Source organism: Anopheles cruzii, chromosome 3 (assembly GCF_943734635.1).
Source record: "Anopheles cruzii chromosome 3, idAnoCruzAS_RS32_06, whole genome shotgun sequence".
In the NCBI taxonomy this organism is placed as follows: domain Eukaryota; kingdom Metazoa; phylum Arthropoda; class Insecta; order Diptera; family Culicidae; genus Anopheles; species Anopheles cruzii.
Window position 1 is genome coordinate 81,864,179 of NC_069145.1, and position 18,877 is coordinate 81,883,055.

The following is an 18,877-nucleotide window of genomic DNA, read 5'->3' on the forward strand; positions in this document are numbered from 1 at the left end:
GCAAGGCGGCTAGCTGGCTCTACCAATATCGGCGGCTATTGGTAACAATCATATTTTCAAAACAAATCGCTATTAACCGTTTTCGACTACTCATCGCTCTCGTATTCATGCTGTGGCTCACGGAACCTCGGTGCGCCGTCACCGTTAACGCTGCCCTGCTCAAGATGTCTCATGTACACGTCCAAATCATCTTCGCTCTCTTCTCCGGCGAGACCACCTTCAGCGCACACCGGCGCTTCCGGCTCGTCTTCGTCGTCGTCAAAATACTTCTCCTGCTCATCCTGTTCCACGATATCCAGATCATCGTACTCCAGCGAATCGTCCACCTGCGAGTAGTCGAACTCTTTGTCCTCGCCCGCGATGAAGCGAGCGTACATGATGCCGTTAAATTCGTCCCGCAGCAGCTGTCGCTCATCGGCGGTCATGAGGTGTGCCGGAGTGGATTGGCGCTCTCGGGCCTTTTTGTGCCGCTCCTGAAGTCGCATTTCTAAGCGCGATTCTTCCTCATCGTCAAAGTTTCCCCACTGAGGACGGGGAAATCCGGGCGAGTTGGGTCGAGAATGGCGATTCGATTCCTCCAACCATCCGCCACTAACCTTAGCGCTCGCTTCCTGGCGACACTCTTCCTGTTCCTGTTGGTGCAGTGTTTCCTGAGCCTGATCCTTGTCTATCTGGTTGTAGATAATGCTCACGACACTGCGCGGCAACGGCACGCTCGCATCGCGCTCCCGCTTTTCCCTCTCGGTCATGTACTGACCCACGAGCTGGTCGTACAGCAAGGGTTCTCGTTGCATCATTTCCTGCTCGCTAAAGTAAGATCCATCTTGGCACAGCTTCAGTAACGCTGCGTAGCGACGATTGCGCACATCGACGGCACGGCCACCGTTTTTCAGCCTTCGAATACGCTCCAGGTGGTGATCAATTTCGTACCGTTCGTCGGGACTGTACGCCAACGTTTGCTCGTCTTGTTCAAAGTACCTCAGATGGTCCTCTTGCATGAACAGTCCGAACCGTGAGAGGAAGGTTCCATGGCTCTTGCTCAGCACCTGGCGGAGAATATTTTCTTTTTCCGCGCCGCTAATTTCAGGTTCGTTGATTTGTTGATTCTTGTAAAACACATGGGCATTGCTGGCAATGTGGGCAAACATTTCCGATTCACTAACGGGCCTTGAAGAGCCGGCGTCTTCGGCATCTTCCGTCATTTCATGTATTGTCTGAAAACGGTGAGATAAGAAGTAGATTTAGTTAAGCTGAATAAACGTCTGTAGCTAGTCCTTTCTACCAAAGATGGAATTGGAAATGAGTCCTTTCGCAGCTCAATCGAACAATCCTGCGTATTCACAAGAATCAATGCTTTAGTCAGTACGTCCCGGTGAAGTTCCACGCTTGTTTCCCGATCCTTATCTTATTTGATTCTCTTATGTGATGCTGGTTCCGAACCCGATGGGTTTACTGGCGGTTCCATCGTTCGTTATGCTAAATCATTTAGCGATTAACATCGTTTAACATTAACATTTTAACATCGTTTTGTGTTAAAACAACATTTTCAAGTTTCTACAAGCAAGTTTGTTTGACAATCCTCATTTTTACAGCGGCAATTGTATGTTTTTATTTGCTCCACTCCAAACGCCAAACTAAAAGATCAAGAAAAGACAACCGACAACAGGGGGCACTGTGATCGCCGTTGTTTTGAAATTCAAATTTCATTCAAAATTCAAACGGATGCAAGGTGAACAGCAGTCTTGATTTTGATAAAATCGAGGGTCCTTAAACAAAGAACCATTCGCACGCGCCCCATTTGCTTTGTGCTATTGTGTTCAGCGATAAGGCAATCGATATCGTCCTTACCGTTCAAACATCGATTCGCCATTGAGCAAAATCGAATTGCCCGTTTGATTTGCATTGCGAAAAGATGGCAGAAATATACCCATTGGTTTGCGCTACTGTTCTGTTTTGTTCTGTTCAATCGCGCAAAACACTAACATCATCGAAACTAGCGTTTTGACCGAACAATAAAAAACTGGGTTGTTTCGGCACGGCATTTAGCCGTTAAAGGAAGGCTACCAATCCAATGTAAACCACTACGGTATGACTGCAAGGGCTGCACTTTGAGCTCAAGAAACCCCTGTTGGAACTTTCAAAGCGAAAAGCAGCTTAGGCTCTAATTGAAGAAGCACGAGCCGCCACATTACCCCCACAGTTACACGAGTATAGAAAATAGAGCCTCCCTAGAATGGAAGCCAATAATTGAGATGAGAGGGGGTTGATAAAATCATGTTTTCCGTTCACGTGGTGCATTAATTAGCAATGAAAACCTAATGCTCGCAAGTTCCTCTGATTGCCTGCCGTTCGTTAATGTCTGAAGTCGAAGTTTTCCCCAATAGCTCCAAAGCTTCAACATTAATCAAACTAAATGCTCCCACATTCCAAGGGCAGATCGGGAGTTGTTTATTGAGCACAATAAACAGAGCATAGCTTACGATCGACACATGATGCACAATTCTTCAAACAAATCGCACGTGGTCTTGCCAGGGGATTTGCACATTGGTTCTAAAGAAAGAAGATCCGGCTGGCACCAGAAAAAATGCCAAATGTTGTTCGCAATACATTTTACTTCATATCAATTATTGGCAGATGAATCATCTGTTGAGAAAAGGTTGTAAATGATTCACCATCATTCACCGTTAGTCATCCCGGAACTGGTATGGTAAACGGGAAGCTGGGCTTCATTGTTGAGTCTTTTTCATTTGATGCTTGTAAAGAAAGAAGATCCGGCTGGCTTTCGACACTAAGTGATCAATCGATGTATCCAGTTCAGGTCGTATCGTTTAGCGCGCGTCCTGAAGGGGTACTTAACAGTTACAGTTTACGCATGGCGTTTGTCGGGATCACGATCGTTGTTAGTTGTGCGCTTAGTCAGCAATTATAGAGACGGGCAAACTCGGCCTACACTCGCGTGAATTCCCACCATTGTTTTTGGTGGGAAAGTGCGCGGAAGTGTATCATGTTCTAGTGTAGTATTTCTGTTTCATGTTGCTCACTAACACTTTCAAGGCGCCTTGCTACAAAGTTAGGCGCGTGGGCAACACAAATAGGCACACATAGTGGTATTTTTCTAAATTTTACGTGCAATTTCAAGTTTCGTTAATTTGCAGTCCCTTGAAGGCGATATGCCATCCAATTGTATATATCCAGTTTAATCCACTTCCTTCTGTTGTGCGTAAAAATGTTCAACTCTCATTATCCATTTGCCAATGATCAAACGCACACAGCTCGCAGCTTGGAAGCTTGTTGCCGGATTGCGTATTGCTTATCAGTGCCTCGAGATCGCTTCGCCACAATTCCGGAAAGCTAATCAATAGCGCCACGGGCCGATTCTCGATCGTGGGAGGGAAGCTGCATATTTTATCCTCGAGCGATGCGCAGTATAAATAGGGCGTTCCATAAACCGGATGCGGTTAAACGCAGTTTGAACTTTCGCAAAGTGCGTGCATTCAAATTTGGTAGTTGGACGCTGATCTACAACAGTGGAGAACATTTACAGTTACAAAATGCATCCTGTCCAAGTGAAAAGTAGGTGATCGCAGTGTTAACCAAATGTGAACTTCCGCAAAATAGTCTGACGTATTTTTACAACTTCCCACAGGGATAGCGTGTGCGGTGCTAATCGCGGGAATTATAAATCAAATCAATGGCCAGACGGACTACTGTGAGCCATCTTTGTGTAGTAAGTGTCTCTGATGAAAATGAAAATTTAAAGCGTAAAAGACTTTGGAAAGGTTTTGTGGAAATTCGTGACTAAAACCACAGGGACTCTACTTAGAGTTCGAACAATGTGAAATCAATCCAATCAAGCGATTGGAAAGCGATTGTTGATCTTGTAGTCAATTCACACAGCCATTTATTTCCACCAATTTTAGAGAACAATCTGGCACACGTCGGCTGCGGCAAGAGTGCTAATTACGGGCCTTACTGTCCCGTCGATCGGCAGTTGGTGCCGATGACGGAGGAAGTCAAGACCTACATCCTTGATCTGCACAATGTGTTCAGAGCCAACGTGGCCCGCGGTGAAGTGACGAACTATGCTTCAGCTTCTCGGATGCCAACGTTGGTAAGTGGCCGTTGGCTGTTGTTTCGTGCTGTCCCTGTTTTCACCTACCTTTGTGGTCGATAGGTTTGGAACGAAGAGCTGCAGAAACTAGCAGAGTACAATGTTAAAACCTGCATCTATGGTCACGACTACTGTCGCAACACTAAAGATTTTCCGCTGGTCGGACAGAACATTGCGGCCAATTCGTTCTACGGTATGGAGGTGACGCCATTAGATACAATGACCGAGTTGCTGTATAGTTGGTACGGTGAGAACGAAAACGCCAATCAGGATTACATCGATTCCTATCCGCTGCTGGGACAAGATCCACCGTACGCATTTTCAATGGAGCCAATGATGATTCTTTTGGCATTTACGATTTAATTTTCTTAACAGGAAAGATATTGGCCACTTCACACAGATTGTGATGGATAAGGCTACGTCCGTCGGATGCGCAATGATACAGTACACACAGAATGAGCAAGGCCACGACTGGGTTCATCAGAACTACGTTTGTAACTATTCAAACTCTATTGCACGCGGACATCCGGTGTACGTCAAGGGTAACCCTTGCGAGTTGTGCGTCACTGGCTGCAGCACCAACTATCCTGGACTGTGCAATATCGGAGAACCTGTGCTGCCGACGGCAGCATGGTGAAACCCGTTCTAGGCGTCCGGCAGCCGTTTCAAGTCGAGAGGAAAAACTGATCATCTGCAGCACACTCGAACATGCTTGATACGGTTGAACAGTTCTTTATTATTTTATTTATTAATACGCGAAAGCATTTCACTCCATTTGCCACTGTAAGCCAGCTAAGTGAGACAACATTAAATGTAACGATCATCGATACGAGCGCCTAAAATTGTGTTCGATTTTGGCCTGGGAGAACGGGAATTGTTTCAGATTTGCTGGGAATGATTATGATATGTGTTTATCTGTTTTACACAGGAATCACCGTGACGTCGAAAACGCAAGCGAACTTCTTTTTCTGTCATGTTGAGGAGTTAATTTGCGTGTTTTTGTATTTGATTAAACACGTCCATTAACTCTGGTACATGATGATAAAAGTGAGCATCGAAAGTTTGCGATAAAGTGCAACGACGAGATAAGGAGTGCCATTATGTTGTTTGCAGGTTATTCCAAGGAGTTCATCAATTCCTTTTGGATTTCAGACGGCCATTCATTTCGCCCTGCTTCCTCGTTGTCTTTCTGGTTGCTTTCATTTTTCAGCTTTTTCAATCAATAAACTATATTTTATTCGACAACATTTGAACTAGAGTGCTAATTTAACGTTTTTCCTTCCGAAATATAGACATTAAACTATTCTATAGTCTCTTTTTTGTAGTATTTAAGCAATAAAAAGTTTAACTGAACTGAACAAAGGAGTTTATAAACGAATGTATGTCTTCAATGTTTCGTTAAACAGTTGAAGAAGTGTAGTGCCAGCAAACGGGGGACGCATCGTGGACGAGCTGTTCCCACAACAGCCACCGATGGACTGGCCCGATACAGCGCGACCAGAGACTGCTACTGGGGCGATCCGCGGGGTAACGGAGGAAGAGCTGATGGCCATTGCCAGCAGCCTCAGCCCCCGCAAGGCCCCTGGACCCAAAGGCATCCCGTACGTTGCCGCAACCGTTGCCCTGCGATCATACCCTGCTGTGTTCTGCAGCCTATTCGGACGGCTCCTTGAAACAGGCTCCTTCCCAGAGGAGTGGAAGCAGCAGAAACTGGTGCTGATCCCGAAGCCGGGGAAGCCAGCGGGGCTGGCGTCGTCGCATAGGCCGCTGTGCATGCTCAACATCCTGGGGAAGGTCTATGAGCGCATCCTGCTCACCAGACTGAACGACCGGCTGGAGGATGACAGCGACGGACCGCATCTCTCTCAGACACAGTACGGCTTCCGCAAGCACCGATGCACCATAGACGCTGCCCGGATGATCGTTGAGGAGGGAGCCGACGCTATGCGCCACGGCCGCACAACTTCAACTGCGCTACGCATCTGCATGATGGTGTCGTTAGACGTGCGCAACGCGTTTAACTGCGCCAACTGGACGTCGATAGGTGCTGCGCTCCGTCGGATGCAGGTGCACCCGTAGCTACTGCCTGTGCTGGGCAGCTACTTCACCGGTCGCAACCTGCTGTACGAAACTGACCGCGGGCTGAAAACACGCAACGTCACGGCAGGCGTCCCGCAGAGTTCAATCCTTGGACCGACCCTCTGGAATGTGATGTACGACGGTGTCTTGCGGCTGCAACTTCCAGAGGGTGTGCGGAGTGTCGGCTTCGCTGACGACCTGGCGCTCATCGTGCGGGCCGCCACCGCGGAGAAAGCCAAAGCGGTCGCCGAGGAATCCGTGCGGCTAGTGCAGGGATGGCTGAAGGAGAATTCCCTCTCTTGCCCGAGAGAAAACGGAGGTCCTCGTCATCAGTAGCCACGGAGGGGGACGGCAGCACACGAGCGTCAACGTCGGTGACGGGGTCACCTGCCAATTAAAACAGACGATCCGGTACCTCGGGATACAGCTGCACGACCATCTGCGCTGGAGACCACACATAGAGTACGTGGTGGAACGAGCCAACCGAGTAACGCGAGTACTGCGGGCTCTGATGCCCAACCGCCGCGGAGCAACGAGCGACCGACGCAGACTGATCGCGAACGCGGTGATCTCGATCGCCCGATACGGAGCCCCGCTATGGGCGCAGCGACCCTCCGGCCTCGAAGTACAGAGCAACTGCAGATGCGAATATTTGGCCATTAAAACGGCACCACAACTTGCAACATGCGCAGCCGCATCAATATTCCGCTGCGCAAACGGATCCTGTGAGCGTTTTCTCTACTTACTTGATAGTCGATGACTTAGAGGCCATGTTTTGTGGACGAGTTTCAACGGTACGATAACGATTGACGATAGTTATTTGTTTTGTAGAACATGGGAAGCAAAATACAGCCGCGCGCAGCCTTATTTTGCTTTTGCAATCGGCGCAACTGTGCTACTGTCAAACTGTAGTTCGCGAACAGAGCTTAGATGGCGCTTATGTAGCTCAGCTCAACAAGTTTGGTCGCCTAAGGGCGATTTATCTTGCTGTGAAACCGCTCGAAATGGATCGTCGCTCGTCGATCGAAATGGACCCTGAGCGGTTCCCAAACCTTCACTTTAACCAACCCAACCAACCCCCAACAGGGTGGACAAAGTTCACTCGGTTCGAGTGTTTCAGGAATCCGTGCCCGCGAAAGTCTCTTTTATTTCGTAGTACAATTTTATGTCTAGTTTCTGCGATGCGACGAAAATGACAGATGACAGATGACAGCTGACATAAGGTTAGATCAATTTAGATTTACGGACTAATTTGACTAACTACTGACTTTCGTACCTGACTTTTTCTGTGTTACCGGTACAGCCGGAGTGTTCACAATTTACTTATTCAAAAGCAAACAAAGCAAGCGGAAGCAAGCAGAAAGCAAAGTGTTATAATAAATATTCGAAAGCATAGCTCGCAAAATGATTCTATTTGGTAACAAACAGGAACTATTCGTGGCCGTGTTGGCCGTTTGCTTGGTGCTGTTGGAGCAGCCACGGCTAAGCGAGAACGAATTACTTTTTGGAGTACACGTCATGTGTATACAAAGCAAAAGCAGCAAAGTGTGTACCAAAGTAATATTTCAAGTATCGACCCGTGCTTCAACGGAGCGCTCTGGAAGGGTCAAACGCCGAATGGTTCAAACGCTGATTCGAGGATGCTTGAAGGAAACGGACGACCATCTGAACCGTACTCCAGCCATTGCGTGAACTGCAAGGTGGTGTAGCTGGTGGCCTGATTCTTGAGTACCAAAGAAGGTTCCAAGAAGAAAAATAAAACTATTTTTTATTTTTTTTTTACTGTTTCCTAGTTTGTTTTCCCGTTGTGCTACAGTGACGCCAAAGATGCAAAAGTAGTTTGTTTTAATTTGTTTCGGGACCGTTGTTTCATCCCTACAAACAGTCACTTCAACCTTGGGGACTCACAGCCTCGTACCGCACCGCGCCCGACACCACGGTACCGGCTTCGCCGGTGGCGGATGCACCTGTTTGACCCGGAGAGGGCCACAGGGCCGTTGGAGAGAGCCTGTGATAAAACAATGCCGCGCAGTGGCCGAGGACCGGGGCCGTCGAGTACATGCAGACGAAGCGCATACTCGATAGCGCCATCCGGGAAAGCAAGTGGCGTTTCGCCCGGGAAGTCGCAGACTCGTTGGAGGGCGATGGGGAACGACGCCTACCGAACGGGGGTGGACTGGCTCACAGGCGGAAGAATGCGACAGGAGGAGGACCAGGAAGTGCTGGGTGGCACTGTGTATGATCTATGGCCTGAATCAACGCGCCCCGAGACAGCATCTGGAACGATCTGCGGAGTGACGGATGACGAGCTAACCGTTGACAAGCCATTGCCAACAGTTAGACTCAACCCTACCCAGATACGGCTGTCTGGGCAGGCGCGAGTATGCGTGCGTGGTTGCCGGCACCGGCCGGCACTCACAGTTGACTTAGGATAAAAGAGTGTGCACGCGGCCGCTTAGTCTCTTCTCGTCATCGACCGTTTCTAAAGCCCATCGTACTGCTGCTGCAGGAGGATGAACGCTGCATAGGGCGACGATGGCCAGCGATTGGACAGCCAACGGAGGACACCCATCCCCCTCCGCACGCGACGGCCCTGCGCAAGAGAGAGCGTCTGCACACCATCAGCCAGTGGCAAGAGTATTGTATTGTATTGTATTGTATTATATTTCAGGCTTGACGAGCATAGGAGCTTAATCAAGCACAGTTTCTTAAGTTCGGCACGTTCGTCGGCGCGCCGACGACGCTGACACATGAGCGAACGGTAGTCGTCGTTCAGACGACGAAAACAGTCCCGTCCGGGACGGTATTCGTCGTTATAACGACGACAACCGTTCGTATCGTCAGCAAAAGGTACACATTAAAGCTCAACGTTTTGAGAGTGCTTATGTTATGGCAAATAAGTTTATTTGCCATATAATATGCTTTGTCAAAATGGTGAGCTTTACTCTGTTGTCAGTTCCCATGTTTACATTATTAGAATACATTATACGCAGCAGACGGCGACACGCAGCGCAGCAGACGGCGTCACTGTCGTGCAGCGTGTGCGTCTCGCCAGGCTCCGGTGGGCTGGTCATGTTATGAGAATGGCGGACGACGAACCAGCCCGTAAAGTCCACTTAGGCCGTCCGGAGGGACAGAGGGGGCGTGGTAGGCCCCGTGTGAGATGGAGAGATTGCGTCGACCGGGACGCGATATCGGCCGGTATCCAGATGTGGTGGACGAAGGCTCTCGACCGCGAGCGGTGGAAAGATTCCTTAAAGCAGGCAAAGACCGCTCGACGGTTGTAGCCGGATAAGTAAGTAAGTAAGTAAGTTTGTTGGTTGCTTGCTGTTTAGTCTGAAGGATGTTCAGTGTCATTTGTAAAGTACAGAACAGACTACAGGTTGTGTCGGTTTATAACGTGTTTCGTATGATTTCCCGCAATATCGACGAATAACCGTACTGAACCCAGTTCCCAGTTCCCGACTTAGGACAGTTCGCGCAGGAAACAAGATGCTTCGCGTAATTGGAACAAATCTGCCAGTGATCACACAACGGCTTGTGTGTGTTGTGCCGGTATTCGAAATAACGGAAATGGTAAAGATTGACAAAGTGCTGGATGATTTGGAATTGAATGGGGACGATGTGCGCAGCAACTGCTAGGTGATCCAAGAACGCTACGCACAATCTTCCACGGGTATGGTTAGTAATATGGTTGTCTCATCATTCTAACATTGTGATCTTACCGTTTTGTAGACACCAGATCGGTAATTCAACGAGCAACAGACTCTTTGAATGGAGGAAAATCGGAACCAACCTGGTCGACGTTGGTTCCGACGTACAGGAAAAATCTAAGTTGAAGGAAAACGAAAAATCTCGGCTGCGGTACATCGTAATTACGTAGCGAGGCGCCCTCGACGCAGCCCCGACGGCGAGTCCCGGCGCTGGCTCAAGCGAGTCGGAGCACAATGACAGGAAAGCGTAAGACGCGATGCTGTGTAACAATTTGGTGCGTCACAAAAGAGCACCGTTTCGCGAAAACGAATTAACATTTGCCACCCAACAGCGTTGTTCGCTTGCTGGTGTTTGCTTCGGCGGCCACAGGAGTTGTCGGCCGAGAAGAAGGAAAGCTCTCCCAGCGAAGGGGGGGGCAACGCTAAAGAACCGGAGTCAGCTGAGACGATGAAGCTGTTCCTGACCCACGACGATCATATGAAGGTACACGCAGTTGAATGGGATCAGTCCATGGCAGCCCTTCGGAGCTGCCAACGGAGCGCAAACCGCTTGTGATACCACCATCAAAGTCATCTATTTCGTCGTTTTCGAAAACATTGTCGATTACCAGAGTGTTGTTGCTTCTCTGATGGGTTATCCGGACCCACCTCTTAACCGATAGAATGGATAGATTGTAATGCTTTGAGTGCGTGGCAATAAGCTTGTAAACCCGGCGATTGCACGTTCGTCGCTGGGTAACGAAATTATTTTGTATTTTACAAATAAATAAATAAATAATAAAAAATAATTTTACTGGTTTGCTATAATAATTTTGAATATTTTGCATGCGCTATATTTTCCATCAAAGCTTTATAACAAATGCCATAAAATTAGCTTTTGACAACCGTACGTAGAGTGTACGAAACACCGTACCAAGAACGGTACTTCGTACGGTCGGCGAACGGTTCAACGTACGGCCGGCGAACGGTACGAAGAACGGCAAAGCTGCTGCTTTTTGCAGGTCTTCGAACGGTACGACGGAAGGTCCTTCGAGTGTACGCCGAACGGTACGACGTACACTAAAACGTACATAGTTGCTCCTTGGGAGGATGTTTCCCGCATCGGGAAAATGTAAAAAAAAAACACACACACACAATTGCCGCTGTAAAAATGAGAACTGTCAAACAGTGGCCGCTGTAAAATGAGAACTATCAAACTGTGTCCCGCCAAACTGGTAATGTTGTTTTAACGCAAAACGTCAGCGTGTGTGTGTTATGAACGTAGCTTTTTTTACCGTCGCTTCACCAGCCCGAGTCAATGTCGCTGAGACATGCCCCTATCGCCACCTTATTTGTGACTGAAAATGGTGTCGGAGTAGCGATTACGTGAACGTTTGTGGTGCGTCACTTCGAGAGTTCGTCCAGGTGGCGCAGAAACCGGCGGCCGAGGGTGGTGGCGTTCGTGAAGGGCCGCTGTTTTACGCGCGAAACCGACTACCAGCGATCGGCAGAATCACGGCACTTTGACCAACCTGCGGCTTGTTTGCTGGACTCCGGAATACCGTAACAAACGCGGGTGTCCGGTGCCTGGCAATGGAAAGTACCAGCGCTTCCGCAGCCCCACCGATGACGGAAGATGATATTCAGGAGAACTATCGTCGCAAATACCGACGTATGAAGCGGACGATAAAAGATCTCGTGTTTGTAAGTGTAGTTTTCCCAAGGCCCGAGGGCCGAAGTGGAATAGGTTTCATTTTATTGGCATTATATTTTTGCAGGAAAATGCCGCCCTATGCGATCACATTTCGCAGGTGCAGGAAAAGATCAGTCAGCGAAACGAGGAACGGAGGTATCTGCTGAAGAAGCTGCTCGATCACGAGAACGAATTTGAAACTCAGCTCGGTCGACCATGCAGCAAGCTGAACGAGTTGATCGCCAACAGTTTGCCGCCTAAGAGACAGTACAAGAAGCGTGAAAAAAATCCTAGCAATGGTCCCGGCACTACCTCTGCCGGTACGGAATCTGACAAACGAGCTAGTGAGACGGGCGAAAATGGGACATCCGCTAGCAAACCTAGCGCACCGAAAGAAGGCAATAGAACGGAAACTAGCAATGGCCTTAAACCGGGGGGGAAACGTGGCCCCGCGGCTACCGGTAGCGGGAAGGGAGCAAAAAGAGGGCGTCCGGCCGGGCAGCGGAACAAGAAAAACCGAACCGAACCAAACATTACGGACCTCAGTCGGACGACCACGGGTGGTGGACACCCCTCGTACCCGGTGGTGGTCGGGGGTTTCACGATACAGAACCTCGGAGAGATTGCGCCCGATCGGACGGCGTACCACACCGAGTGTACGATCTACCCGATCGGATACTGCGTCACACGACCGTACGGTCACTACAAGGATCCAGCGAAACGGTGCATTTACACGTGTCGCGTGCTAGACGGTGGTGAAACGCCACGCTTCGAGATTATGCCGGACGGAGCTGACGTGGACGGTGTAATTACGGGAGCGTCCACCGATAGCTGTCATGCGCTGCTTTTGCAGCGCATTAACGCCACCCTCAATATACGGACAATCGATTCGAGGCCCTCGGGCGATTGGTTCTTCGGTGTGGCGCACCCGACCATCTCGAGCCTGATACAGAGTTTCCCGCCCTCCAAGCAGTGCGCCAACTATCGGGGCGTCAAGAAGGAAAACTTCACCAACATGGACAAGGAGAACGATCCGACGCTCAACTATGAGGCGCTGCTGCGCCACATCACGATCTCTACCTACCATACGGTGCCGGAGATCAAGGAGGAACCGCCCGACGAGTTGTTCGACCACTCCGAGGGTAACTCCTACCGTTTGTCGGTTTGAAGCGGGTTTGTGTTTTCGGCTTATGTACATATTAAAACACGGCGCGATGGGTGAAGTGGGTCTTAAATTTCGACACACGCGCACCATTTAGTGGTAAAATAAAGTAGGAAAAGAACGATTGGAAATAAATTATGTGGCACGTTCTTCGGAAGTAATTTTCTACGACCCTCTCGTGTGGCTTGTACGTTTTATGTAAAAGCGAATAAAAACAAAATGGGGACTAAAGAATGTCTTTCTCACTTGAAACCATACCACCTTGGTCGTGTGGAAGTACTTGAACCGTTTATTTCCCTTGCATAGATTAGATCGTTTAATTGCGAAGCCAAAAGAAGACAACGTAAAGCGTTACAAAGCTTCCACGAAGCGCACCCGACCCTTCAATACCCGAATGGCGTAGAGTGTTCGTACAAAAATGTTCTGATGTACACTATTATTGTTTTGTTTTAGTTTTTCGTAGTCTCCGTGTCCTTTCTGCTCATGCGGCACAAGCAACGCCTCTATTGTTGCCAATTGCATCGACCCTCTAAAAACAGGCAGTCTCAACTGAAGAGTTTCTTCATCGCGATCGTCATGCTTGGCGTAGCGTTGTCATCCTTTGATCACCTACAAACGCGTGCCTAAGTTTTCGTATCTAAGACGTTGGCTAATCTCACAGAATTGGTTCTCCCTACCCCGTACTTAGTCTGTGCCCACTCCCGCCGGCTTGGGGCAGCGCGTTTGTCAATGCGGATAGGATATACAGGTACGGCCTGTCCCTGTACAACATGATTTAAGTGTAAAAACGAAATCGATTTCTACTCTACCATATAACGCAGAGAACCCAAATGGTGTGGGGACAAAGCTTTGTTTAAAGAGTCGTGGATCGTGCATCAGTGATCTATCTTCTAATATTGAATGAATTCCACCCTTGCTTGGTTCCCTTAACAAACTAAAATGTATCAAAGGCAACTTTGATTGGTGAATTTTGGCGCGATTGTCGCGTAACTCAAGCGACTCGAAACGATCGAAACGGTGCGAAACGTGTTGATCAATCCGTTTCTTCAGAACCATAGCACTTACATCAGGTCCTATCGTTATCGTATCTTAGTAATCGGATTGAATCGTGCTAGTCAAAGGGAGATTGCGCCTTGAAATCCTTATCAATGAGACGCACTTTTAGGTTCCATACAAAATATGGCCAATCTTGCTCTGTCAAAATTCTTGTCAGCTGCTCTAGCAGAAGATCAGTCCATCCGTTTTTGTTGCGGTTAGTATTTGAGCTTTCAATCGTTGTATCAATATCATGTCCCTCACTACCTCCCCAGTCTCCGTCGCCTTTCCCTACCGCCGAAGAGGTCTGCTGAGCACGGATTGTTGCGCGGTCAAGACGGAGGCGGAGGACGCGAATGACGAGACGCCCGACGGCGATGGAGACGGATTTCGCTGATGCTGCCGATGGTGGTGTCGATGCGACCGGTGTTGTTGCTGCTGTTGCATGAAAGCTGAGGACTGAAAGCCGAACGAAGGTGTGGATGAGCCGAGCGGTGGCGTAAGCCCGCGAATGTTTCCCGCACTGGCGCTCGGCGGGAGGGGCTGTGAGAGAGCGGCCTTTCCGGACTTGGTTCGCCCCCGGAACAGGGCGTTGGTGAGTGCCACGACGATCGAGAACAGTTTCAGTGGCGTTTCGCTGTTCAGAGAGGGAATGGAACCGAGTTTAAACAATTGCAGTACATTTGCTGCATGTTACACCAGAGCAAACACCTCTTACCAAATGTCCACCTTCGGTGTTGCCTCATTCGCACTGATAATGAACAGAGGAAAGAGAACCGAAAAAACGCAACCACTGATGATGAAGGAGTTGGGTATTTCAGATAGCACGGCCAACGGTAGCCCGAATCCGAGGAAATACGGCCAGTTCTGCTCGATGTAAGTCAGCCGTTTGTGCAGTTCCCAGCCCATGTTGAACCACTTGTACTCGAAGGAGTACAGGGCGCAAAGCAGACTCATGTGAACCATGTAGATCGCACGGCACACGAACGGGACCGGCACCGGGAGGTACTTTACGAGGGTGCTCTGCAGCAGAAATAGTATCTGTATCAGAAAGTTAATGAGCATGTCGGCGATGAGCTTGCTTATGCTCGGTATCAGCTGCGGGCGTCCCTTGCGAAATTTGTACGCCGAGTCGGCAATGTCCTGGAACCAGAGGCTGTTGACGATTTTGCTGAGCAGAAAGAGTGGCGCGACCCAGAACGAATTGAAGAGCAGCGACAGAGACGGCTGCATCCAGCCCCAGACGGTCGTCAGCGTGGTCGAGCTACGGAACAGATACCACAGAAAGAAGTGGAGTCCTGGCAGTACGACATACTCGAAGATCAGGATGCTTAGCATAAAGATGCCACCGTTCAACATCGAACACTGGAAGACTCGCTTTAGCACCTTTGATTCCCTGCAGGGGAAAATAATCACCACTTTAGCCGGTGCTCCTGTTGTTGCGCACGATCCGTTCTGGTGCACTTACTCGGTGCGTTTCGGCGCAATAGAGCTACCGGGAGACGGTTGTGAGGATAGGCTCTCCTTGGTGGGGCGTGGCTGGCCAATCTTTCGGTTTGCCTCCCTATCGAGATAAAACACGGCCGTAATGCCTCGGATACTGTCGAACATTCCCTGTAGCACCGTGGAGCCTATTCTCTGCAAAAGGGAACGAGCAGCGTAATTGTTGCCATGCTTTTCATCTCGCCATCTCGCCGTGTCTCCATGGCAACTTACGTATATCGATTCCATCGTAGTGTCTTCTGCCTCGTTTCGATTACCATGTGTGTGCTAACGTGGTCAGTTTGTAACGAAAACACTACTCCAAAAACATTCGTCAGGAACTAAAAACAACAATGTGTCGCTGCAAATAACCACGAAAGAATGGGTTAACGCGAGGGCTAAGTGTGGATGAAACGATATTCTCTCGATGTAGCTGCCAAACGGGTTGTATGGGACACGACGAACGTACGGATTTTTTTTTTGTGTATTCATAAAATTATTAGTTTATAAATAAAAATACAGCACTCAGGATGAAAATTATAAACAGGACACGGCAGCGGCCGATCGTGTGTGTGTGTGCTATGGATGTGACTGCGGAACGGGTGTTAAAAAGAGAGAAAGGATCGCTGTTCTATAGGGGCGGAAGTAAGCTAGAGTAGGAGGTCCACTAGCTTCTGACAGCTTTTGTTTACGGCACCGTGATGTCAACACAATTTAGCGATGACGAAGTAGTAATATTTTTACCCACGAATGAAACGCAAAAAAACCCAACGTTACCTGAGATCGTAGCGATACATTCAGCAGCCCAGAGGTCTACTGCAAATGAATCGAACGGCGTGATCCTGGTTAAATAGTATGTACTAAAGACTGAAACGGTTTGAATGTGGTGATGACCTCCAAATCATCTGTTCCGCGAGTAGCTCACTTTTTCAGCTGATTGACAATTCGCAGAAACAGAACTGTCATTGGACCAGTCCGATTTATTGTTTACGTTTAGCATTGCTCGTGAGGGTTCCAATGGTGCAAGATTTCTAAAGCGGCCTACAGACAAAATGGTTATCTACGGAGTTTACATTGTGAACAAGTCCGGCGGGTTGATATTCAACTTGGATCACAACCTACCGAAAATAGAGACGGAGAAAACGTTTAGCTATCCGCTGGATATCAATCTGGACTACGAGGGTAAAAAGGTGTCGGTAGCTTTCGGACAGCGTGATGGAATTAACGGTAGGAACGGATGGAATGCTTGAGGGTTGCTATTATCTGCTAATTCTCTCGGCCTTTACTCCAGTTGGCCACACACTGATCAGTGTGAATGGTGTGCACGTAAACGGAACGGCGCTCGAGGACGGTCGTGACGCAAAGGAGGTGATCGAAAACAAGGACAACTACCCGCTAACGCTAAAGTTCAGCCGACCAAAGATGACGACAAATGAGAAAATCTTTCTGGCCAGCATGTTCTATCCGCTGTTCGCCATTGCCAGCCAGCTGAGCCCAGAACCGAAGAGTAGCGGCATCGAAGTTCTGGAGGCCGACACATTCCGCTTGCATTGCTTTCAGACACTAACGGGAGTGAAGTTTATGATTGTCGCCGAAAACCTCCAGCCCGGAATCGATGTGCTGCTCCGACGTATCTACGAACTGTACGCAGACTACGTCCTCAAAAACCCGTTCTATTCCCTCGAAATGCCCATTCGCTGCGAACTGTTTGATACGAACTTGCAAGCGTTGCTCGATCAAGTAGAAAAGGGTGGTGTTGTTAGCGCCTAGAGTAAATGGTCGGTACGAAATTATTTATCCACATAATATTAAAAGGTGAATCCTCTTCTTAAACAATAAACCTCTACATGTTAAAGTAGGAATCAAGTTAAAAAAATCAACGAAACGATGTGCAGAATTTATTCATCGCCCGTGACGACGAGATTTGACGGGGTTTGATTTCGCCCCTCGAGTAGCTCAGTTTGGGCACCTGTCAGGTGTTGAATGTGTGTGTGTGTGTGCGCGTGTGGAATCACACAACTCCGCAGGCCCTCTGCCTATCTCGCTTGCTCATTCCACATCGTTCACGAGGTTTCAGTCACGCATTCGGACCATTCATTCGGACGGCGAGAAACCAAATACACGCACCTCGAGCACACCAAATTAAAAAGAAAACATGATGGCGATTAATGGCGGTACTCGATGAGGATGATCGTACCGAGAGGCCAGCGCTAGAAGGACAAACTCATCGCCGCACCCGCGGGGCATTGTCTAGTGAAACTAAAGTGCTGCCTGAAGTGAATGGAAAAGCAGCCAGCACACGGGTAATGACAGCGAGAGCTCGGAAAACGGACAGATTTTCCTAGTTCGCTGGCCACCAGTATATCGGGCGGACAGCAGACGAACTACTTTGTCCCGACAGGTAAGAATGGCCACACAATCGAAAAAGTGCACAGCAGAAAAAGTAAAAAAAGTTTCGCCAAGTCACCGAAATGATTGAACCAATCCGGTCCCAGAGAGAAACGAACCGAGAGCATCGCGGAGTGTCGATTCCGTGTCACATTTGTCGCATCATCCCCTGGGCGAAAATTGTTCGTTCTGCGTGGACGGAGCAGTGTGCAGAATCGAAACTTTTTCTGGCTGCCACCCTTCGTAGTGGGTTGGTGGCAGAGTGTCGTGAAAAATCGAGTCCTTCCGCCTGTCCGAAGTTGGACGTTGTATCGGCTGAGCTGAGACTCGGGACGGAACAATAGAGCGAACGGGCATGGTTTTTTCTTCGATTAACTCAACTAGTGCTTCTCGGGTGGAATAGAAAGGAAACGTTGAAATAAAAAAGGGGTGTGCGTGTGTGAGTGTGTGTACAGCTCGCTCATGGGGTCATGCACACGTACGCAGTGTACCAATACAGTCGAGGCAGCGCGTATCGTTGATGCCGCTGCGGAGGTGAAGGTTATTACGCGAGCGACGAGGCCGGAACTTTGCTTTTCGCATCGAATTGCCGAGCAGCAGTGAAATGTGGCTGATTCATTCGAAATTCTGTTACGGTCCTTTCTTCTCCCCCGTGATGCGGTGAAAGAAAGAAAGTGCACTAATTGTCAAAGCCACGGATACAGTAGAACCGTTTCGCCGTGCACGGCCCCTTTTCTTTTAGCTCGCGCACAGCGGTACGTGGCTAACTTCTGCAGGTCAATAATAAACAAGTAACACGACAGTCGGAAAGGGTCACCGGTGTCATGGCAGATGGAAATCCATTCAACAAAGAGCACTTTCACTGAATAAGATTTGTTCTACTTCGCTATAATGTTATTGTTTTTTCGTTTGTTTTTTTTTAGATATAATCATCGATCGATAAGGGAGAAGCATTGGTTCCGCATCCGGTGGTGGTGTGCTGCTTCATCGAGATAAGCTGCAATCGGGAGTGTCGTGTGTGGGCTTGCATCTAGTGAGCGTTGTCGTAGAGCTGGTAGAAAACAATCGTTGATGATCGATTAGACTATTCAGCAAATCATGAGCTTCGTGAGAAGGAAAACTAGACTTGCCCATACGACCGATCATCATGCGACGATCTATTTTCCGACCATTCATCAAGAATAGGCGCCCCACGGAGTGAACGAAGATCAAACCATGCGCGGTGCTAAGATTCT

The 18,877-nt window shown here is 48.8% G+C and overlaps 5 protein-coding genes across 5 annotated transcripts; 3 read left to right on the forward strand and 2 right to left on the reverse strand.

The window, feature by feature from the left end:
• Positions 1–86: 86 nt before the first annotated feature.
• Positions 87–1,202, reverse strand: LOC128271137 (coiled-coil domain-containing protein 97). The gene has a single exon (XM_053008575.1). It carries the CDS (start codon positions 1,200–1,202, stop codon positions 87–89), a length of 1,116 nt encoding a protein of 371 aa, XP_052864535.1.
• Positions 1,203–3,463: 2,261 nt separating this feature from the next.
• LOC128272011 (antigen 5 like allergen Cul n 1-like) lies at positions 3,464–4,938 on the forward strand. The gene is made up of 5 exons (XM_053009718.1): positions 3,464–3,573; positions 3,647–3,727; positions 3,921–4,111; positions 4,175–4,422; positions 4,487–4,938. The coding sequence occupies exons 1-5, from the start codon at positions 3,552–3,554 to the stop codon at positions 4,746–4,748; spliced, it is 804 nt and encodes a 267-aa protein (XP_052865678.1). The 5' UTR covers positions 3,464–3,551; the 3' UTR covers positions 4,749–4,938.
• A 6,357-nt stretch (positions 4,939–11,295) lies between these two features.
• LOC128272934 (transforming growth factor beta regulator 1) lies at positions 11,296–12,958 on the forward strand. The gene is made up of 2 exons (XM_053010821.1): positions 11,296–11,586; positions 11,661–12,958. Exons 1-2 carry the CDS (start codon positions 11,476–11,478, stop codon positions 12,741–12,743), a joined length of 1,194 nt encoding a protein of 397 aa, XP_052866781.1. The 5' UTR covers positions 11,296–11,475; the 3' UTR covers positions 12,744–12,958.
• A 961-nt stretch (positions 12,959–13,919) lies between these two features.
• LOC128272136 (etoposide-induced protein 2.4 homolog) lies at positions 13,920–15,503 on the reverse strand. The gene is made up of 4 exons (XM_053009886.1): positions 15,489–15,503; positions 15,241–15,410; positions 14,491–15,168; positions 13,920–14,409 (listed from the first exon to the last, which is right to left on the reverse strand). The coding sequence occupies exons 1-4, from the start codon at positions 15,501–15,503 to the stop codon at positions 14,064–14,066; spliced, it is 1,209 nt and encodes a 402-aa protein (XP_052865846.1). The 3' UTR covers positions 13,920–14,063.
• Positions 15,504–16,283: 780 nt separating this feature from the next.
• On the forward strand, positions 16,284–17,073 carry LOC128273318 (trafficking protein particle complex subunit 4). Its single transcript, XM_053011259.1, has 2 exons — positions 16,284–16,481; positions 16,546–17,073. Exons 1-2 carry the CDS (start codon positions 16,307–16,309, stop codon positions 17,022–17,024), a joined length of 654 nt encoding a protein of 217 aa, XP_052867219.1. The 5' UTR covers positions 16,284–16,306; the 3' UTR covers positions 17,025–17,073.
• The last annotated feature ends 1,804 nt before the right edge of the window (positions 17,074–18,877 follow it).

What these genes read in the sequence shown, in the direction of transcription:
- LOC128271137 (XM_053008575.1), bottom strand. Translation starts at nt 1,202, where the DNA reads ATGACGGAAGATGCCGAAGACGCCGGCTCTTCAAGGCCCGTTAGTGAA.
- LOC128272011 (XM_053009718.1), top strand. Translation starts at nt 3,552, where the DNA reads ATGCATCCTGTCCAAGTGAAAA. An exon ending in GCATCCTGTCCAAGTGAAAA is followed by an intron (nt 3,574 to 3,646) that starts GTAGGTGATCGC and finishes AACTTCCCACAG; the next exon opens with GGATAGCGTGTGCGGTGCTA. An exon ending in CTGCTGGGACAAGATCCACC is followed by an intron (nt 4,423 to 4,486) that starts GTACGCATTTTC and finishes TTTTCTTAACAG; the next exon opens with GAAAGATATTGGCCACTTCA.
- LOC128272934 (XM_053010821.1), top strand. Translation starts at nt 11,476, where the DNA reads ATGGAAAGTACCAGCGCTTCCGCAGCCCCACCGATGACGGAAGATGAT. An exon ending in CGATAAAAGATCTCGTGTTT is followed by an intron (nt 11,587 to 11,660) that starts GTAAGTGTAGTT and finishes ATATTTTTGCAG; the next exon opens with GAAAATGCCGCCCTATGCGA.
- LOC128272136 (XM_053009886.1), bottom strand. An exon ending in ATTGCGCCGAAACGCACCGA is followed by an intron (nt 15,169 to 15,240) that starts GTAAGTGCACCA and finishes TTTCCCCTGCAG; the next exon opens with GGAATCAAAGGTGCTAAAGC. An exon ending in ACACCGAAGGTGGACATTTG is followed by an intron (nt 14,410 to 14,490) that starts GTAAGAGGTGTT and finishes CTCTCTGAACAG; the next exon opens with CGAAACGCCACTGAAACTGT.
- LOC128273318 (XM_053011259.1), top strand. Translation starts at nt 16,307, where the DNA reads ATGGTTATCTACGGAGTTTACATTGTGAACAAGTCCGGCGGGTTGATA. An exon ending in ACAGCGTGATGGAATTAACG is followed by an intron (nt 16,482 to 16,545) that starts GTAGGAACGGAT and finishes CCTTTACTCCAG; the next exon opens with TTGGCCACACACTGATCAGT.